At 34.7% G+C, this 21,147-nt stretch overlaps 1 protein-coding gene across 1 annotated transcript in view; it reads right to left on the reverse strand.

Moving 5' to 3' along the window:
• Positions 1-20,915, reverse strand: part of TfAP-2 (transcription factor AP-2) — a 193,631-nt gene extending 172,716 nt beyond the window's left edge. The window contains exon 1 of the mRNA XM_089097488.1: positions 20,314-20,915. Within this exon, the coding sequence (XP_088953614.1) occupies positions 20,314-20,412 (99 nt within the window). The 5' untranslated portion in view covers positions 20,413-20,915. The remainder of the gene's footprint in view (positions 1-20,313) is intronic.
• Positions 20,916-21,147: the final 232 nt, after the last annotated feature.

Consider the following 21,147-nt stretch of genomic DNA (forward strand, 5'->3'; position numbering starts at 1 on the left):
CAGTCAGATTACCAACAAGAGAAGACACCTCACACTTGAAGAACAACTTTGTAAGACACTGCAGGTCTATTTAGAGTGATGTTCAGAGGGATATAATCCCTTAAAACTAATCTGCTAATCCCTTTGACGTGAAATTCCATTAACATTAATCTAAGGAGAAAGTCCAGGTGAAATAGTTGACTAGTGCCATATCAGACCCAAAATTTTTACCACCCATGTTCTATGAATTTTGTTATAAAAAAGCACAAAATGCTATGATAGCAATAAGGTAACGCTTACCCTTGGTGAGACTCTCGATTATGGATTAGGTTTAACCCACTTTAAACAGAACACGAGCATGCTGCCCAAGAAACTGTAGCAAAAACTGATTGAACTTAGAGTTTGAACAGTGATTAGCGTTTTGAACACCTAATGATTGAACGTTTTAAATTTTACCAAGTCAGAAATCTGACTTTGAATTTTCCTTCTACATAAATTTTCTTGCTTGTTCATTTATCACGATTACTTTTGAAGAAAATTATTGGAAATTCAAAATCAGTGGTGCAGATTTTCTCTACTGTATAAGCGATGAAAAGTTATTTTGAATACGAAAATGAACACAAGTATTTAATTGGGATTTTTTTAGATATACTTAATTCATCCAAAAAGTCAAATTTCATCTTTCCTTTTTAACTGCTACAAAATTTTGAACAACAAATTCTTTAAGTACATACTACTTATGGAGTTGTGTCTTCGTTTCAGGGGAAATTTGCCATAGCCCTTGCCCCAGGAACTGTCAAATCTCTTCTCGCCCCTGGCCCCTTTGTTCTTTAAAAGTAAATACAGGACCTCGTTTAAGTCTTCCCTGTCTCTTATCTATAGTTTTGCTCTTTGCAGATGAGTTATCCCTAGCCCTCCCCCCCCCCTTGATTAATATTCGGCATAACTATGTGTTTTTACTCCTATGGGTGCGTGTTTTTCTAATAAATTCATTACGGCAAGGTTTGACTGACCATGACGCAATTACGGGGGTACTTGCAGGTGAAAGATGAGTAGTATTTGTTTTCAGTACCTTCAATTCCCGAAATTTGGAGGGAGGGGGGTAAAATTGTATTTTTCAAAGTCTAGGGGAAGCAGGTTTTTTTTCAATGAAAACATGTTTTTTTTTTAATGGAAACAACATAAAAAAAGGATTTTGTGAAATCTGCCCCCTCCCTTTAATTGATGCCAATTTGCAAATAAAACAAATTAATTTATTAACCAATCTCTCTTTTTTTTTCTTTTTTACTCTCTCTTTGTTGATATCCTTATATCTCCCTCCCCCCCGCTCGCTCTCTCTCACACACACACACAGTGAATTTCGCTTTGAACTCAGTCAATTGCACAGAAAGGAGCCTCCCGGCCAAAACTACTGAATTCACATGTGTTTTTACATTTACTCTTATTTTCTTCTTGTTTTTATGTGTTTTACCTGCTTCCTTTATGCGTTTTACCTACTTCCTGCTTCCTTCCTCCTTCCTTTGATTGAACTTCAATCACCTATAGCTTTTATTGGCACCTACATAAATTTTGCTGAGGATGGGTGAGAGAGGATTGAAGCTAGATCCACTCTGTAGCAATGAAAACGTCATAGGTGCATAATGCAATGTAGTTTTTTTCATAGCGGCTATGGGACTCTCCCCCGAAAAAGAATTATTGAATTTCGAGTTATTTTTAGTAATGAACTCAAGAGTAAAGTGGGGGGAGGGGGTGGCAGCAAACCGTTCCTGGAGGGTTTGAAGAAGCCGATTTATGCCGAGTTTTTTTTTAGCATTTAAGACCCAACTAGACTCACTCTCTGGCCTCCCTCAGCTATTGAGCTATTTTAAAATCCTTTTAATATTTGAGATTTCATGGTTTGCTTTCAAAGCCATAAGGATGCAATTTCACGGATACCAGATAAATTTTAAATCTCCCCAGATTGACAATTATATGCCAGATAATTATTCACAAATCTGAAAGGAAGCCTTTCGATTTAGCCAAAAATTCAAAATGGGGTTTTCGCTTAAATGAGAGAAAACGTAATTAACTCTGAGCACGATCACACTCTGACCTCCATGTTGATATATCCCCCGTTAACCTCTTGACATCCTTCGCCGTTTTTACCAAACTGAGTCTAAATGCTTCCGATACTATCAGCAGTAAATCACGCAAAATATAGCCATCGCATTAATTAAATCCTTTTTTAAAGCACGTGGCCCCCCTAAGGGATACTCACAGCAAGAATAACCTACCCTAAGGGAACCACTTGGGCAACACATTAATGACCGCGTAATTAGCCTACTTGAATAGAACAACGTAAACTATGATATAGGTTTTTTCGTCTGAAAAGGCTCCCTTAAGCACGTTTCGTTTAATGAGGGGGGAATAGTTTCAAGAAAATATTGTTTTGAAAATCATATTTTAAATACAAAGCAACAATGCATTTTTGTGTTTTGCAGCTGAGAGACCTTCTCTTATATTCTTGTTCAGATGGATTAAAACTTTCTTAGTTCTTTGTTATGGAATTCCATCTATTAGGGTGTTTTTGGCTCGAAAAAGTCCCAAAATAGCTTAGGAATAATACCATGCGACTTCTTGAGAACAAATTAGGGGAATAGTTTCAAGAAAATCGTGTCGCTTAAGCTGTATTGTAAATGTAAAACAACTACATATTTCTGTGTTTAGTACATGAGAAACCTTTTTCTTAATATTTCTTAGATGGATTGAAAATTTCTTTGTTCTTTATTAAGGATTAAATAAAAAAAACAAGTTTTTTTAACTGAAAGTAAGGAACGACGTTCAAACTTAAAACAAACAGAAATTATTCCGTATATGAAAGGGGCTGTCACCTCCTCAACGCCTCGCTCTTTACGCTAAAGTTTTTTTGTTGTTTAAAAAAATAGAGTTGTAAGAAAGTCAAACTTTAGCGTAAAGAGCGAGGCGTTGAGGAGGGAACAGCCCCTTTCATATACAGAATAATTTCTGTTCGTTTTAAGTTTTAACGTCGTTCCTTACTTTCAGTTAAAAAAACTTGTTTTTTATTTATTTAATTTTTGAACGTTTTTGAATTAATGCAGGTTTTGATTTTGGCTCACCGTACATGAATAATTAAAACAAAATTTTCATATTAATTATACTTTTATTTGGTTAAATGGCTTTCTCGAAACTTGTTTAATTTTATTTACGAACGTTTTTATTAGTAATAAATATACGTAACTTACGTAACGAACTTCTATATTCATCTATTTTTAATAAGTATATTAGGGGGTTCGCCCCCTAGTCAATACCTTGCTCTTTAAGCTAAAGTTCGAATTTTGTTCCAATTCTTTAAAAATGACCGCTTAATCACAAACGCCGTTAATTAGAATAAATAGCTCTTATGAAAGTACTAAAAACTCTTTGGCTTAAAGAGCGAAGTACTGACTAGGGGGGGGGGACCCAATCATATGCGTAATAATTTCTGTTTGTTTTAAGTTTTGATGTTGCTCCTTACTTTTAGTTGAATAACTTGTTTTTTTTTAAATTAATTTCTGATCTTTTTCTTTAATAATGATGGGAAATCCGGCACCCCCTTCATGGCAATGTCCCTTCCCCCATGAAAACTTCCTTCATGGAAAGATCCTCCCATATAACCCCCGACCCCCCCCCCACCTACCAGAAAAAATCCCCTCTGAAAACATCTGCATACGTCCCAATAACCAATGCAATCACGTTAGCAGTGGGTAATATTCATAACTTTTAGCCCTCCCCCCGAGGATTTCGGGGAATTAAGTCATCATAGAAGACAGATTCATCGTACGTTCAACCGTGCTAATCTAACTGGTTGTCTCAAAATTTTCATCAGGTGACTTTGGGAAAAAATGAGCGTGGGAGGGGGCCTAGTTGCTCTCCATTTTTTTTGGTCACTCAAAAAGGGCACTAGAACTTTTAATTTCTGTTCAAATGAGCCCTCCCACGACATTCTAGGACCACTGGGTCGATACAATCACCCCTGGGGAAAAAAACAACAAAAACAAACAAATAAACACGCATCCGTGATCTTTCTTCTGGCAAAAAATGCAAAATTCCACATTTTTGTAGATAGGAGCTTGAAACCTCTACAGTAGGGTTCTCTTATATGCTGAATATGATGATATGATTTTCATTATGTTTCTATAAGTTTTAGGGGGTCTTTCCCCCTTTTTTCTAAAATCAGCCAAATTTTCTCAGGTGCGTAACTTTTGATGGGTAAGACTAAACTTGATGAAACTGATATATTTGAAATCAGCATCAAAATTTGATTCTTTTGATGTATCTATTGGTATAAAAATTCCGTTTTTTAGAGTTTCGGTCACCATTGAGCCGGGTCGCTCCTTACTTACAGTTCGTTACCACGAACTGTTTGAAATTCATTTATTAGCTTATTTTGGCTCGAAAAAGTCCCAAAACGGCTTAGGGATGATACCGTGTGACTTTTTGAGACCAAATGAGAGGTGAATGATTTCAAGAGAATCTTGTCGCTTAAGTTACATTGTGAATATAAAATAACACCATATTTCTGTGTTTAGTATATTAGAAACCTCTTTCTTTATTATTTCTTAGATGGATTGAAAATTTCTTAGTTCTTTGTTAAGGAACTCAATTTATTAGCTTATTTTGTCTCGAAAAAGTCCCAAAACGGCTTAGGGATAATAGCGTGCGACTTTTTGAGACCAAATGATAGGTGAATGGTTTCAAGAAAATCTTGTCGCTTAAGTTACATTGTAAATATAAAGTAACAACGTGTTTTTGTGTTTTGTATATGAGAAATCTCTTTATATTATTATTACTTAGATGGATTGAAAACTTTCTTTCTTTCTTTCTTTCTTTCTTTCTTACAATTTGTAGTGTTATTTGATTTAGTATATAAACTTTTGTTTTAAATTGTTTTATTTTAGTTTTACTACTGATGACGGTCACTGTATATGTGACCGAAATATCTGGTATTTTTGTGAATTTCTATCACTGTTATCATCATCACTGTCTATTAAAAGGATTTTATCCCTATTTGAACTTTTATTTATCGTCACGGAAAGGCAGTGTGGTCTCCGAAATTATCTACGTCATATTTATGGGGATGATTTGACCAAAATTGTGGATAAATATATAAACACTCAGAAAAAACATGCAAATGTTATCAACCAACAGGATTTTCTTCTATGATGTAAGAAGATGAGAATTGTACCACCTTCACTAAAATTCAATTTACATTTGGGCACTTTCAAGGAAGAAAAGTTTGAACGAAGCTTACATTTCAAGGCTTTAAATCACATTATTAAGGATAAAAGTCGAAAAAGAGCTTTAATAGTGAGAGATAAACTTTCCCTGGAAAATTTTATATCAAAAAAGGTTAATGTAAGTGACTTTTGTTTTATTCAACAAACAGGAAAAAATCACTTCAATCATGACTTTCGCCTTTCCAGAGAAAGATTGCTAAAAAAATTTTCAAAATTATCAACAAATAATGCGGTAATACCTTCGTCAATTCTAGGACCAGGTGTGGTTAATTTTTCATCAAGAACTTTCAAACAGTTCGTGGTAACGAACTGTAAGTAAGGAGCGACCCGGCTCAATGGTAACCGAAACTCTAGAAAACGGGTTTTTGATACCAATAGATACATCAAAAGAATCAGATTTTAATGCTGATTTCAAATATATAACTTCCATCAAGTTTAGTGCTACTCATCAAAAGTTACGCGCCTGAGAAAATTTGGCTGATTTTCAAAAAAGGGGGAAAGACCCCCTAAAAGTTATAGAACCTTAATGAAAATCACACCATCATATTCAGCGTATCAGAGAACCCTACTGTAGAGGTTTCAAGCTCCTATCTACAAAAATGTGGATTTTTGCATTTTTTGCCAGAAGAAAGATCACGGATGCGTGTTTATTTGTTTGTTTGTTTGTTTGTTTGTGTGTTTTTTTTTTTTACCAGGGGTGATCGTATCGACCCAGTGGTCCTAGAATATCGTGGGAGGGCTCATTGGAACGGAAATTAAAAGTTCTAGTGCCCTTTTTAAGTGACCAAAAAAAATGGAGGGCAACTAGGCCCCCTCCCACGCTCATTTTTTTCCCAAAGTCACCCGATCAAAATTTTGAGATAGCCATTTTGTTCAGCATGGTCGAAAATATGATAAAAATGTCTTTTAGGATGACTTGATCCCCCAAAGTCCCCAGGGGGAGGGCTGAAAGTTATGAACTTTACTCAATGTTAACATATAGTATTGGTTATTGGGAAGTATACAGACTTTTTCAGAGGAGATTTTTTCTGGTAGGTGGGGGAAGGAGAGGGTCGGGGGCTATATGGAAGGATCTTTCCATGAAGGAAGTTTTCATGGGGGAAGGGACATTGCTATGAAGGGGGCGCCGGATTTCCCAGCATTATTAAAGAAAAAGATCAGGAATTAAATAAAAAAACAAGTTTTTCAACTGATCAACTGATTGTGATTAAGAGGTCATTTTTAAAGAACTGGAAAAAAAATTCGAACTATAGTTTAAAGAGCAGGGTATTGACTAGGGGGCGAACCCCCTAATATACGTGTTAAAAATTTATGAATATAGAAGTTCGTTACGTAAGTTAATTCTAAGTTACGTATATTTATTACTAATAAAAACGTTCGTAAATAAAATTAAACAAGTTTCGAGAAAGCCATTTAACCAAATATAATATGCAAATTTTGTTTTAATTATTCATGTACGGTGAGCCAAAATCAAAACCTGCATTAATTCAAAAACGTTCAAAAATTAAATAAAAAAAACAAGTTTTTTTAACTGAAAGTAAGGAACGACGTTAAAACTTAAAACGAACAGAAATTATTCCGTATATGAAGGGGCTGTCCCTCCTCAACGCCTCGCTCTTTACGCTAAAGTTTGACTTTCTCACAACTCTTATTTTTTTAAACAATAAAAAAACTTTAGCGTAAAGAGCGAGGTGTTGAGGAGGGGACAGCCCCCTTCATATACGGAATAATTTCTGTTCGTTTTAAGTTTTAACGTCGTTCCTTACTTTCAGTTAAAAAAACTTGTTTTTTTTATTTAATAACGATACAAGAACAATCAGTGCTTGAAAAGGGTCCGAAATTTTGTTTTAAACCGGATAAAGTCCCCGTGGAAGACATTATATCTTCAATAGAAACATATTTGCATAAAAACGTAAAGCTAATAAAAGATCTTAGCTTAGTAAGAGCTTCTACCGTGAAAACTTTATCTAATTTTGTGTTGAAACCGGAATATCCAAGTATGACCATCAAAGACATAAGAATTCTTAAAAACTTGAAAAAGGATGGTTCAATTACCATTACAAAAGCAGATAAGAGTAACACTTTAGTTGTGATGAATACTGAGGACTACGAATCAAAATTAAGAAATTTACTAAATGATGAAAAAACATACAAGAAGTTATTGTATAATCCAACAGACTCTTTTACAAATAAGTTTAAGAAAGAATTGAAGTGCTTAAAGGATGAAGGAAAAATTACACCTTAACTCTATTACAAATGCCTGCCACGCAGTTCCTTGTGCCCTAAATTATACGGACTTCCCAAAATTCATAAGTCTAACCTACCATTACGACCAATTGTGTCAAGCACAGGGTCACCAACAAGTGTTTTGAGCAAATGGTTAGTGTCAATCTGTAAACCACTTTTGTCTACACAAATTTCGTTTATTAAGAATTTTTCGAATTTGGTTGAAAAACTGAAAACAGTAGAAATTTCTTCGAATTCTTTGATTTCAAGCTTCTACATTGTATCAATGTACACAAATATTGATGTAGAAGCAGCCGAAACTCTTCTAGAAGGAAAGCTCTTAAGAAATTTGGATTTGATTAGTGGCAAAACAGATTTGGAAGTTTCTGTAATTATGTATTTAGTAAGGTTGTGCAATAAGTTCTGTTATTTTTTTCAATTTAGAGGGGAGTATTTCGAACAAATAAATGGTTTACCTATGGGGGCCCCTTTTATCCCCATCATTAACTGATATTTTTGTGAGAATATTGAAACAACTGCGTTAGATTCATATTTTCTAAAACCTATTTTTTGGGGATGGTATTTTGATGACATAATTTCAGTATGGGATTATGGAGAGGAGGAATTAAAAGGATTTTTGAAACTTCTTAATTATTTGGGCGGGGATTTAAAGTTTACTGTCGAATTAGGAGAGAATGGGAAACTTCTTTTCCTTGATGTTCTTCTTTTGAAAAATCAAAATAGTCTGGATTTTAAAATTCACAGAAAACCGACAAATAATAATAGATTTTTGTCTTATAGTTCCGGTCACGCTCATCAAGTAAAAATTGGCTCGATCTGTTCTTTAACTGATCGGATCTTTAGTATTTGCTCTCCAAAATTTGTTGAGGAGTTTTCTCTTCTAAAGAAATTACTAATAAGTAAAATGTATTCAGAATTGTTAATTAACCAGACTTTTTCAAAAAGAAGAAAAAGGTTTCTAGAGATTTCTAAGGAAGTCGTGGAGCCAACTCGGGAGAGGGATATTTTTTGTTCCTAACCATATGTACCCGGGCTAAGTGAAAAACTTTAAGGAATTTTACAAAGCAATGGTTTAAGGGTAGCTTCAAATAGTAATAATACTTTGGGTAGTTTTCTAAATTCTGGGAAGGATCTAACTTCATTGGGGCAACAAAGTGGGGTTTATCAGATCCCATGTATTTACGGAAGCTCATATGTGGCACGTACTAACCAGAGTTTGGAAATGAGATTATTACAACACAAAGATTCTATTTCTTCGGCTTTAAAGCAAGATTCTAAGTCTGAAGATTTCACTTCAGCCCTTTCAGAACATATTTTTAATTTTCCAGACCACTTTATTTTGTTCGAGAATGTCTCTTTGATTTCTAGGGATCGGGGTTTAAAGCAAAATTTTCGTGAAATTTTTGAAATAAAGAAAATCTTATTCAAGAATATTGCTTTGAATCGGGATACAAGTGAATATGGGCTGGACTCTATGATAATTTATTAAAATCTGACAGAGTAAAGTTCAATTTACCCAATTGAGTTGACCTTTGTCCAAATGTTATATCATTGAACGCTAATGAGACGAATCCAAGAAGGTCAAAGAGAATAGCTTCCGCCTTTGCTTTGAAAAGAATTAGAGATTTAAATAATATGTAGTGGTATTTGATTTAGTATATAAACTTTTGTTTTAAATTGTTTTATTTTAGTTTTACTACTGATGACGGTCACTGTATATGTGACCAAAATATCTGGTATATTTGTGAATTTCTATCACTGTTAACATCATCACTGTCTATTAAAAGAATTTTATCCCTATTTGAACTTTTATTTTTCTTACTTTGTTATGGAACTCAATTTATTAGCTTATTTTGGCTCGAAAAAGTCCCAAAACGGCTTAGGGATAATAGCGTGCGACTTTTTGAGACCAAATGATAGGTGAATGGTTTCAAGAAAATCTTGTCGCTTAAGTTACATTGTAAATATAAAGTAACAACGTGTTTTTGTGTTTTGTATATGAGAAATCTATTTATATTATTATTACTTAGATGGATTGAAAACTTTCTTACTTTGTTATGGAACTCAATTTATTAGCTTATTTTGGCTCGAAAAAGTCCCAAAACGGCTTAGGGATGATACCGTGTGAAATTTTGAGACCAAATGAGCGGTGAATGGTTTCAAGAAAATCTTGTCGCTTAAGTTATATTGTAAACATAAAATAACAATAAATTTTTGTGTTATTGTATGAGAAACCTCTTTCTGTTATTATTCTTTAGATGGATTGGAAATTTCTTTGTTATGCAATTCTATGTAATTAGCTTATATTACTTCGTAAGAGCCCCGAAATGATTTAGTAATAATGCCCTGTGACTTTCTCAGATCAGGCTCGTATGGAGATTTTTGGAGGGAGGGAGTTTTCAACAGCTGCACAGGGCATAATAATTAAAAGAAGACACCAAAATTGCTAAGGACATTCATGTAATTCGTTGGATTTTAGGGTAGTCAAAGCTAAATGCCTCCTTACTTGTAAATACATCATAGGCTGAAAACCACACTTTTATAATATGTTCAAACCCAAAAAAGGTAACAAGTCTTTTTGACTAAAAAAAATAAAACCAAAAAAAAAAAAAAAAAGTTAGCTTCATTCAGATTTTCTTGTGTATTAAACAAAAAGAAAACGAGTTAAAAGAAAAACAGGAATGCCTGGTAACGAATGTCTTTTTTGCTTGAATCCCTACTCCTTCAAAAACTTCATGTTCTTATTTTAATTGAAATAAATTTAAAATGGTTAAAAATCACTTATACAAAATTAAAAAAAATAATGAAGGAAGCATTATTATTACATGAATTTCAAAGCTCCACTCATAAAACTTAAGCTCATTTTCACAGAAATTAATTTTCTTTTTACCTGGGACTTCATTTATTAAGTTTTAGTAGGTGGATAGGGATTCACACTGGGGAAGGAGGCTTGGGTTCCGACCCCAAAAATCCAAAACTTTTTCGAAATTCTGGGCAATTATTATTTGAAATAGCCAATCATTTTTTATATTGGGTCCGCCAAAAAAAAAACCTCTAGCGTACGTGCCTGCATGGAGGTGGTGGTAATAGGAACAGGCCTGACCTTTTGCGTCTAGGTGTCCTCCACTGTCACTACGCATCCATGAGTATCAAGCAAGATATTCATATTGTTTTATGTTGGGATAAAATTCACCGAACAGCGAATAAAAAGCAAAGGGAGAAAAAATATAAATAACGAGAAAAATAACGAGGAGAATTTTCAGCCAGTAATAGCAATAAAAAGTTAAGTAGATATCAAATAGTTCGTGGTAAAGAACTGTAAGTAAAGAGTGACCCGACTCAATAGTAACCGAAACTCTAAAAAATCGGAATTTCGATCCCAATATGTACATCAAAAGAATTGGATTTTTATGCTGATTTTAAATATATAAGTTTTATAAAGTTTAAGTTTACACATCAAAAGTTACTAGCCTGACAAAATTCGTTTTATTTTCGAAAAAAGGAGAAACATCCCCTAATATTCATAGAATCTTAATGGAAATCATGCCATCAAATTCGGCGTATCAAAGAACGGTACTGTAGAGGTTTCAAGCTCATATCTGCAAAATTGTGGAATTTTGTATTTTTGCCAGAAAATTAGCATTAGAAAACACTAATAAAATTAAATAAAACGAATTAAGTAAAAGTAAGGAGCAACATTAAAACTTAAAACAAACAGAATTTTTTTACGTATATGAGGGGGTTCACCCCCTAGTCACTACCTCGCTCTTTACGCTTAAGTTTTTTTAGTACTTTCAAAAGAGTTATCTATTCTAATTAAATGGCCTTTGTGATTCAGGGGTCATTCTTAAAGAATCGGAACAAGATTCGAACTTTAGCGTAAAGAGCGAGGTACTGACTAGGGGGCGAACCCCCTCATATACGTAATAATTTCTGTTCGTTTTAAGTTTTAATGTTGCTCCTTACTTTCAGTTTAAAAAAAACTTGTTTTTTTTAATTTAATTTGAGTAAGGGTCTTCCAAAGTAGTCTTCACTGCAAAAAAAAAAAAGAAGAAAAATGTACAAAAGAAAAACTGTCGGACTGCTAAAAAAATAAAGAATCAGTCTACAGCCAACAGTCCTCAGAACAGAGTAAGGCCGTATCCAGGAGATTCAGGGCGTTTGAGACCCCCCGGGGTTTTTGTTCGACTCGTAAAATGTGCAAAAATGTATATAAGCTAAAAAAAAATTATGAGTTTTTACACTTTATTCCCCCCCCCCACTTAAAAAAATGAGTAAAAAAATATACTAACCCCCAAAATACGGCCTTGGAACAGTGGCTTTGAATTTTGAAGGACATATTGGACATTGGGGATCATCTACACATTTTAACCTATTTTCACTTAAACAGGTGGTATTGAAGAGGTTTAAGCCCCCTAATCACATACACGTACACAAGATTGCTTGGAGGGAGGGAGGAAATAGTAAAAATTATTTTTTTTCATAATTTGAATAAAAATACCCAAAAATTTAGGAGAATTAGGATTTGGGGGTAGGGCTGGGTATCAAGGTCTCCTCTCTTATTGGTATGTCTCTGTGAGAAAGTGCAAAATTAACTTTTTGACATAAATATAAGGTTATCATTGTCTACAATATGCCCTTTTGTTTTAACAGCAGAGATATTCTAAGAATTCACTGTTCAACATTTCAATAACTCAAATCTGGATTTATGCAAATGTTCAAGTTCTAAAACGTCTCCGCACTGGGATTCCTTTATTAGCTGTAAAGGCGGAATAAATTTTGAGATGAACCGTATGAATTTGTAATAATTGATAACTCCTATTTCAAAGGAGAGTTAATATGTTAAAGTGTCAATAAAGTTCTTCATCAAAATGTTAAGTATTCCCATTACTCACTACAGAGGCGTTCTTAGGGTACCGGTCTACCGTGGCAATGGCAATTTGTCACGCTACAAGCATCTATAATTCCCTCTCACTTTATTAGCGGTCCTCTAAACATTTATCTAGATGTAAGCACGGACTCATGAACTTATTAAAGGACAGGTGACATTTGCTTCCCCCCCATAGATTTTTTGCCCCCTTCTAGATTAAAAATGCGAAAATTTTCATCAGATGACTTGGGGGAAAAAGGGGCGTGGGAGGGGGACTAAGTGCCGTTCAGTCTTTTTGTTTACTAAAAACAGGAGACTAGAATTTATTTTTGTTCGAATATGTCCTCTCCCGGTCTTCTAGAACCATTGACTTGATGCGATCACCCCTGGGGAAGAAGAGAAATAAACAAACAAACAAATAAACACGCATCCGTGATCTTTCTTCTGGCAAAAAAAAATACGAAGTTCCACATTTTTGTAGATGGGAGCTTGAAACCTCTACAGTATGGTTCTCTGATACGCTGAATCTGGTGGTGTGATTTTCATCAGGATTCTTTGGCTTTTTATGGACGTTTCCCTCCCCCTTTTTTAAATTAACGCAAATTATCTCAGGATCGTTGCTTTTGATGGGCAACATTAAACTTAATGAATTTGTTTATTTAGAATTGACATAAAAAATCCAACTTTTTTAATTTTATCTATCGTTACCAAAATTCTGTTACTATTGTTGCGGCTATTGCTACAATTGGATTGAATCGCTTGTTCTTTACCAAGGACTGTTTGACAAGCCTGTATTTACCTTCACTTTATTAATGTTTCTTTAAAAGTTTTCTGAATATAGGGGCGAGCCAAGGAATTTATTGAGGGAGGCAGTATAGGAAAATGCAAAAACACAAAAGAAATAGACAAATAAATATAGTGGAGTTTCGAAAATAAAAGGTTTTAGAAAACTTTTTTTTTCACATTAGCACCAAAATGTCAAGAAGAGGAATGTGGCACCGTTCATCCCCTTCATTTAATGCAAAATGTACTAAAAAAGTGTTTGTAGTACTTAGTTTTGGAGTATACTTTTGTAATGTTCGGCGAAATTTTACTTTTCTTGAAACCAAAGAACTGTGACCGTAGCAATGGCAATCTGTCACGCTATAAGGCAGCGGTTTCCAACCTTCATTTTACCAGGGCTCCCTTAAAATGGTGATCGTATGGTGTCTCCCTTCCATTTTAGAAAATAATTCTTACTACTTAGTACTTACTTAGGTCCTCCTGAGCCATCTGAGGCCCATAGGGCATCGACGAAGCCTCGGTAAACCTGGCCTAAACATCAGCATAGACAAGAATAAATCAATGGCAACGTCAGGCTCGCCAGCCGAGCTCCTGCACAAAAATCATAGAGTCGAACAAGTCCATGAATTTAAGTACCTTGGAAGCTGGGTCGATTACAAAGGAGAGGTGCAAAATGAGGTCAAGAAAAGAATTGGCATGGCAAACGCTGCTTTCAACAAACTTGAGCCAGTATGGAAATCAAAGAAGTACTCGCTTGCACTAAAGCTGCGACTTCTTAATAGCAACGTTTTGTCCGTGCTATTGTATGCTAGTGAGTGCTGGAAACTAGGTGTTGGGACAGAGAAAAGACTCACAGCTTTCGAAAGTATGTGCTTGAGACGCGTGCTGAATATCGGTTAGCGTCAAAGAGTCAGCAACATTGAGGTCCGCAGAACTGGTCAGCCGCTTATTACTGAAGTGATTAAGACGAAGAGATGAAGCTATCTTGGCCACGTCCTTCGGATGGAGGACTCAATAATCCCGAACCAGGTTCAACAATGGTAGCCGCGTGGGCATCCACAGAGGGGATGACCGAGAAACACGCTCAGACGCACGTACGATCGTGATCTACGTAGAAAATGATACAGACACGAAAACTTTTAGTACTACAAAATTTATTAAGACAAACTCTTACAAACAAGGAAAGCGAATAGCAATTTTATGTTGTTGTCTTTTAATGAGATGGACCTGCTTGCCCATAATTTGCAAAATTATGTGTAACTTGTGTCATTGGTGTCAATGATGAGATTACTGCATGAACCTCCTTTTCTACAACCAAACGAACAAGATATTTGGGTTTCATTTCAGCTAATACAAACAATCCTGTTTCGACATCAATGCTTTTTAAGCCGTATTTGACAAGATATTATATTCACTTTTAATATCTAGCCAAATTGAACTAGAGGTACACTCTAAAAATATCATATTAAACAATTATCACAAGCTAATTAAATCAAGTTTTGTAATCAATATTTTGTAAAATCAAGATCATGAAAATAATTTGATAAATTAATTAACAGAGGATCCGAGTGTTTAACAAATGGATTTTTGTTGGCTTCTATGTTATCTTGGGTGCACAAATTTAAAAGTGGAAGCATGTCAAACTTATTTTTTCACAAATTTGCCTTTCATAGCTTTAATTTTGGTACTCTTGCATTATATGGGCCTTTCTAAAAAGACAAGTTTGGTTAATTCTAATGAAATAAAATAAAATAGGATGAATAATAATAATAGAAATAAAATATGATGAATATAATAGTTAAGAAACAAATTTGGGCTATATATTTGCACATTAGGGGGGTGGGTGAGTGGGTAAAGTATAGCATATATTAAATACGTAACCTATCCTAACCTACCTAACCTAGGTACCTTCCCCCCCTAAACCCCAAAAAACAACGTTTAAATATCTTATACGCAATAAAAACCACGCTATCATTGTATTACTCTATAGCCGTTAACCCGTCAAAATAGGTTTTTCGTGACTGGTTTCCTTGTAAAGGCCCATATAATGCAAGAGTACCCTATTTTTTATGAATGCTTTCACATTATCTTTTTGAATCAACAGATGCATCTTCGGCCTATACATCGATTTATTCAAAAATCTTAATTTTCCTAAAATATCCACTAAAAATGTCAGTTTCATAATTAAATTACCATGATTAATTTACCTAATCAAACTTGCGCCATCGTTTTCATTTTCTTCAACAAAAATTGCAATTTCCACTTTGAGTTCCTGTATCCTCTGAATAACTTTGGCACGATTTAGCCAGCATTCTTCACAATAGTACAAAACGGAGGTGTAAATAGTTCCCATATTATCACACAGCTTTGTAAATAATTAATTTAAAAAAATAATGTTTTTCCGAGGGAAGTAAAGGGCGAGGTTGAAACTTAAAACGGACAAAAATTATTAATTCACAGCCTATTTAATATATATTAATATAACTAGTACAAATAAACCAACTAATTATGGCCCCTATGCTTTTATTCCGTTTCCCTAATTCCATGTTTCCCTTTATTCTATTATTTTATGTTTCTATTCTATGTTTCTAATTATTCTATTCTTTTATTCTATGTTTCCCTTATGGTATTATCTGTAAATAATTTCACTTATAATAAACTCTCTTTTATGCAGTTTATGGTTTTTGTTATTTTTATAGATACGTCTTTAAGTACTTTCTCATATTTTTTTTATACTGGATGTGGTATGGATTTTACTGGTTGTGACTTTGCTAGTAATGAGTTTCCAAAAAAATATATCTTCAGTTATCTTATTTTCTTCAGCACATCGAAAATATCCAATTAAATATGCGGTTTTGTCTGCATCAATTCCTTCTCCTAAAAATTCCTAAAAAAAGAATTTTCCTTCATCTACTTGTAAAGTGAATTTTGTAGCGCGCATCTGAGAAACTAATTAATCGCAAAGATCGTTCTGAAAGAGTGTTCATCAAGAAAGGATTAAGGTAATTTGTCCGACTGCGTAGTTTTGATTTTCATTTGATTTTTGTCAATCCTGGCTAATGTTCGCGCCTCCCTTAGACTAGTCTGTGCCTCTCTAGGGAGGCGCGCCTCCCAGTTTGGAAAACGCTTCTATAAGGATCTATAATTCACTCTCAATTTATTAGTGGTTCTCTGAATGCTCATCTAGACGTAGAAATGGACTCAGAAATTTATTAATGGGAGGGAGAAGTAGTGTAAGATAGCGCAAAAAAGTATGAAATAAATTAATAAATGCGCTTAAATTTCAAAAATATAGCTTCTTGGAAAATATGTTTAGCATAGAGAAATGGAGGAGCATGTGGCCCACCCATCCTCCAGAGAATGTAAAAAAAGAAAAAGGTGTAGGCTATATACTTTTTTGATGTTCAAGATTTTTTTTTTCTATTTCTCTTGCGACCAAAAAATAGTAGTAGTATCAATGGCACTCTGTCACTCTACAAGCGTGTATAATTCGCTATCACTTTATTAGTGTTTCTATAAACATATGTTCTTCTGTAGGAATGATGTACATATGGAATAATGTACATATATAGGAATATGTACACATATAGGAATGATTTACATATGTTCTGATGTAGGAACGAGGACATGGAGGAAAAGGATTCCCATTTCATCCTCATCCTCTTAATTTATTAAGGGGGAGTAGCGTAATAAACGCAAAAACATTTACGAAATAGGCTATTAAATGCATTGAAGCTTCAGATGTTTAGCTCCTTGGATATTGTTTTGTTTTGTCACCCAAAAGAGGATAGGAGCTGTGTGACCACCCCCTTCACCCCCTTCATAAAATGTAAAATACGCAGAAAAACATGCACATTTTGTTAATATCCAGTAAGAATTTACTTTCTGGATATTTTGCATAGACCTCTATATTGTTAACACCCACAAAGGATTTCCTTTTCAGCCCAAAATTTGCAACTTGGATACAGGAGCTCAATAATTTGTTTCGGGTCGGTGATATTGGCAACTTAAAAACGTAAAAATTGGCGAAGTATGTGGAAAGTATTGAGCAAATGTCGGTAATTTGTGGGAGGGGGTAGGATGCTGCATTCTGCCGATCCATACTGACTGCCGTACGATTTCAACTTTCCCTTCAGTTTCATTATAAATGTACTTATTCCAGGTGTCCCTGCATCTCAAAAGTGCGAGGCTCTGCTAAAAACCACCCAAGGGGAGGGTTTGGGAGAAAATTTAGAAACCACTGGTGCCAAACAAATTTTGCTGGCTTAGCCGTATCTGTTTGATACCAAGGGAACAAGGCAGTGAAGCCATTAGTGCCAATTCACTGAATTCAGCGTGGGGAGGGGGTCAAAAATGTACTATTCAATATCTGGGGCAAGGGGCACTTTTCTAATTTTTCAGAGTTTCCATTGAAAATACAAAAGGCCATTTTTCAATGAACATACTAAAAAAGTATTTTACTAAATATTAGGTGGGGGGGGGGAATTTAAGGCCAAGTTCATCCCCCTGTTCCACCCCCAATCGGAGTTACTGAGTAAAGGCCAGGTCAGAGCAAAGATTCGTATTGTATTGATAATTGCTGAACCCTAAATCATTCATCTCACCTAACCAAAAACACGCGTCATCATTTAAGTCCCGATTTTCACAAGAACGGTAGATGATCTCCTATTTAACTCCCTTCTTCCCTAAAAGTAACCATTCCTTCAACAAATAGGAGGATTTGTTCATCGACATTTTTATGTCTCACAAATTCCCGAATGGTTCAGACTTCTTTTTTTTTTAATTTTATCAATTGTATCCAAACTTCTGTACAAGCTAAGCTTTCAGCAGTGCCAATTCATGAAAATGTAAGGGGTCATGATCTCCAGAATCTAGAGATTGGGGCAATTTTACTGTATTTCTATTGTGTCAACAAAAATACCAAAATAGGTATTTTCGATAAAAATATAAAAAAACTGTTTTCTATGAAAACACAAAAACAAAATATTTGTCAAAATATAGAGGGGTGATCAAAACAATTTAGAGTGCCCCTACCCCCTCCAGTTGACACCACACATAACTATACTCTGGTCTCAAAGCAGAGCTGAACAAGAGTGTTTCGTCCAGTTCAACGAGAGATGGACAGAAGGAGGACGAATGTTTTATGAATGAAGCTCGAAAGCACAGGTTCTTGGGGTAGATGATTTTCATCCACCTCAGATCCTCTTGAGAATGACTCCTAAATCAGAAGTTTGGTAACTAGGTCGTATCTCTAATAAAATAACATCGAGGAACCACTAGATTAAGGTTACTCTCTATGTGCTATATTGTCTCTTCTTAGTTCATCAATCACCCAGGTCTTATTTCCACTAATACCAAATAATTAAAAACACTGATAAACTGTCACAAGCTCAGCACGTGTCTCTCCCTCGTTGACATAATAAGAAGACCCTATGACCCTTGGTTGATTAATGATGTGAAAAGAAACAAATCCACCTGACTTAAGAGAGGATTAGCGCAAAAGTTGAAGAATATGTAAACAAGAAGAAGGTGAAGTAGCGGTCGGATACCGTGAGAAAGATGAAATTGGAGGATGACCACACGTGATTGAATATCAATTTTGTTTGCCAGAATTGAGACGAAAACGTGTCTGGAAAAGGATATGTTAAAACGAAATTGTCTTTCGGAGAAAAGTGCTTTGAAAAATGGAAGTGGATTTAGGCTATCTTTGCTATGTGGTTTCATGATTGGACATGTCTCCAGAAGTAGCTCGAAAGGCGGTATACGACACATTATGCATTTTGCAAAACAGCAAAAAAACTGAAAAAAATCGAGTTTTTGATTTTATTGACGAACATTTGTCTGTATAGGAAAGAGGTAAAATTCGACTTTAGCTACTTTTGGTTATCCTGGAAAGGGGTTAGGTTAGAAAAAATGAAACTTTCAGGGAAGGGTCTACAGGCTAAAGTATGTCCCGGGAAGGTGTTTTGAAGTACCTACCTCCACTCCTTCTTCCTCTAGAGGGTCTTGACCTTTAAAAATCAGTGTTTCATAAAAGTGAAACCTTGCAAAATAGATGTTCTGCTTAAATGAAGTAGGCTGCAAGAAAACTGTTTTCAGCTTTGCTCAATCCCAATTTATAAGGTTTTAAATATATGCAAATATTTTTCCTTAATTAAAAAAAAAGACAACATTGATATGGCTTAGAATTCTACACAAATATCAGTAATTGCTTTGTCAACACTAAAGCCAGAGAAAAAGAAACTGATAACTGAAAATTAAGGTAAAATGTATTTTTGTCAAAATTTCAACAGGTTCTACCTGTCATGTAGGCAAATTTCTGGACCTTCTAGAGTGAAAAGGAGTGGAGGTATGTACTTCAAAATACCTTTCCGGGACATACTTTAGCCTGTAGACCCATCCCTGAAGGTTTAATTTTCCTAACATAACCCCTTTCCAAGATAGCCAAAAGTAGCTGAAGTAGAATTCTACCCAGGAAAGCCTTCAAGGTAAGATTGCCAGAGTTTATATCGAAAGCTCAAAAGTCAAACTATTTCTACGTTTCGAGAAAAAAGACATAACCCATTTTAGAAAAATAGAACTGCAGCTTAGAAAATCAAGTAAGGTACAAGAGCACAGATTAGCTCCATACATCGAGTATATTCCTTTTAAAGGGATGGGTTATACAATCATTTGACAAAAAGTTTTACATAATACTTTTTAATTACTGCAGTTGATGTTAACTCGCTCTTTCCGTAACATTATAGAATTAAAAAAAAACAATTCAATATAAAGAAATTATGACGGCTGTGCAGCTTTAAAATTTTGTTTTTTGATATATTTCTTATTTTCCTATTTGTCAAAGGCACCGCAAAAATAAATCTTATGACACATTTTTAACTTTTGCCAGGACATTGAATAAAAATGGCAAATTTGTGGCTATACCTTATTTTTATATAAGACAAAAATTAAAATTGATACCCCACGTAGGGATACACTCATATAATTCTTTCATAGGACTTTATTTGTGGCAAGGAATTAATAAGAAAAAAAAAATCAGAAATCTATGGAGCCTAAATTTGCGACAGAAACAAAACTTTTGCCTACCATACGACGGCTATGGCTATAAAATCGCCAGATTTAGCTAAAGAAAAAAAGATTTGAAAATCAAGATCTTACCTGCCAAGATGTATTATCTAGTGCAAAAAACGGCATGGTTCCCCTTGCTCCTGCGCCATGTCGCCAATGGTGATGGCTTTCCCCTAGCCATCCTCCCATTCTTGCGCATGACGAACGCTGGTTTGCGTCCAGGGTTGATGGTGCTTCTTGTGACAGTGTAATTTTTGGGCCTTTATTATCCTTTATAAAACGGTAGCCAAAAATTAGTAAATCACTCTTGGCACAATACTATTCCAAAACAAGCATGCGCAAACCGAAGTAGTTTTTGAATAAACTGAAACAGTGATGTCAATTACCGTGAAGTGTCCTATACTATACTTAACTTTAGCAGAAATATTTTGAAATTCTGACAACCTTTGTAATTTATATTTTATCCAGTTTTATAAAGCTAGAATTTATGCTGAACGCTTTCTGTAGATTTGCTTTTTGATGTCTATATTATAAAATAGACTACACACAACTTAATCTTAAAATCCTTAATTTCCGGCTTAATCACTAATAGCCTCGTTAAATACTTCAAGATTTCCAAAGTATCCAATTTAGAAAAAAAAGATTCACAACTAAGATTAGACTATCTTAGATCTTCACTGCTCAGGGGATAAATATCCCTCAGGGATAAAATGAGAATGTGTTCGGGTACACTTGAAACAGTTCTTGAATATGCGAGGGCAGTTTCGAAAATTGAGATCTTCATGTTTAATTTGGAGGTATCTCTCATAGCCAGTAGCTTTCGCTTAGGGGCTGGACTTTCTCGCGCATTAGTAATAGGTTAAAGCTTTCATGCGCCAAATGATTGATTCGACATCTTTTAGTAATAATAAACCAAAGACGGAG

The sequence above is a fragment of the Artemia sp. Qi Xiang Cuo genome, chromosome 12 (genome assembly GCF_049724085.1).
Source record: "Artemia sp. Qi Xiang Cuo chromosome 12, ASM4972408v1, whole genome shotgun sequence".
In the NCBI taxonomy this organism is placed as follows: Eukaryota; Metazoa; Arthropoda; class Branchiopoda; order Anostraca; family Artemiidae; genus Artemia; species Artemia sp. Qi Xiang Cuo.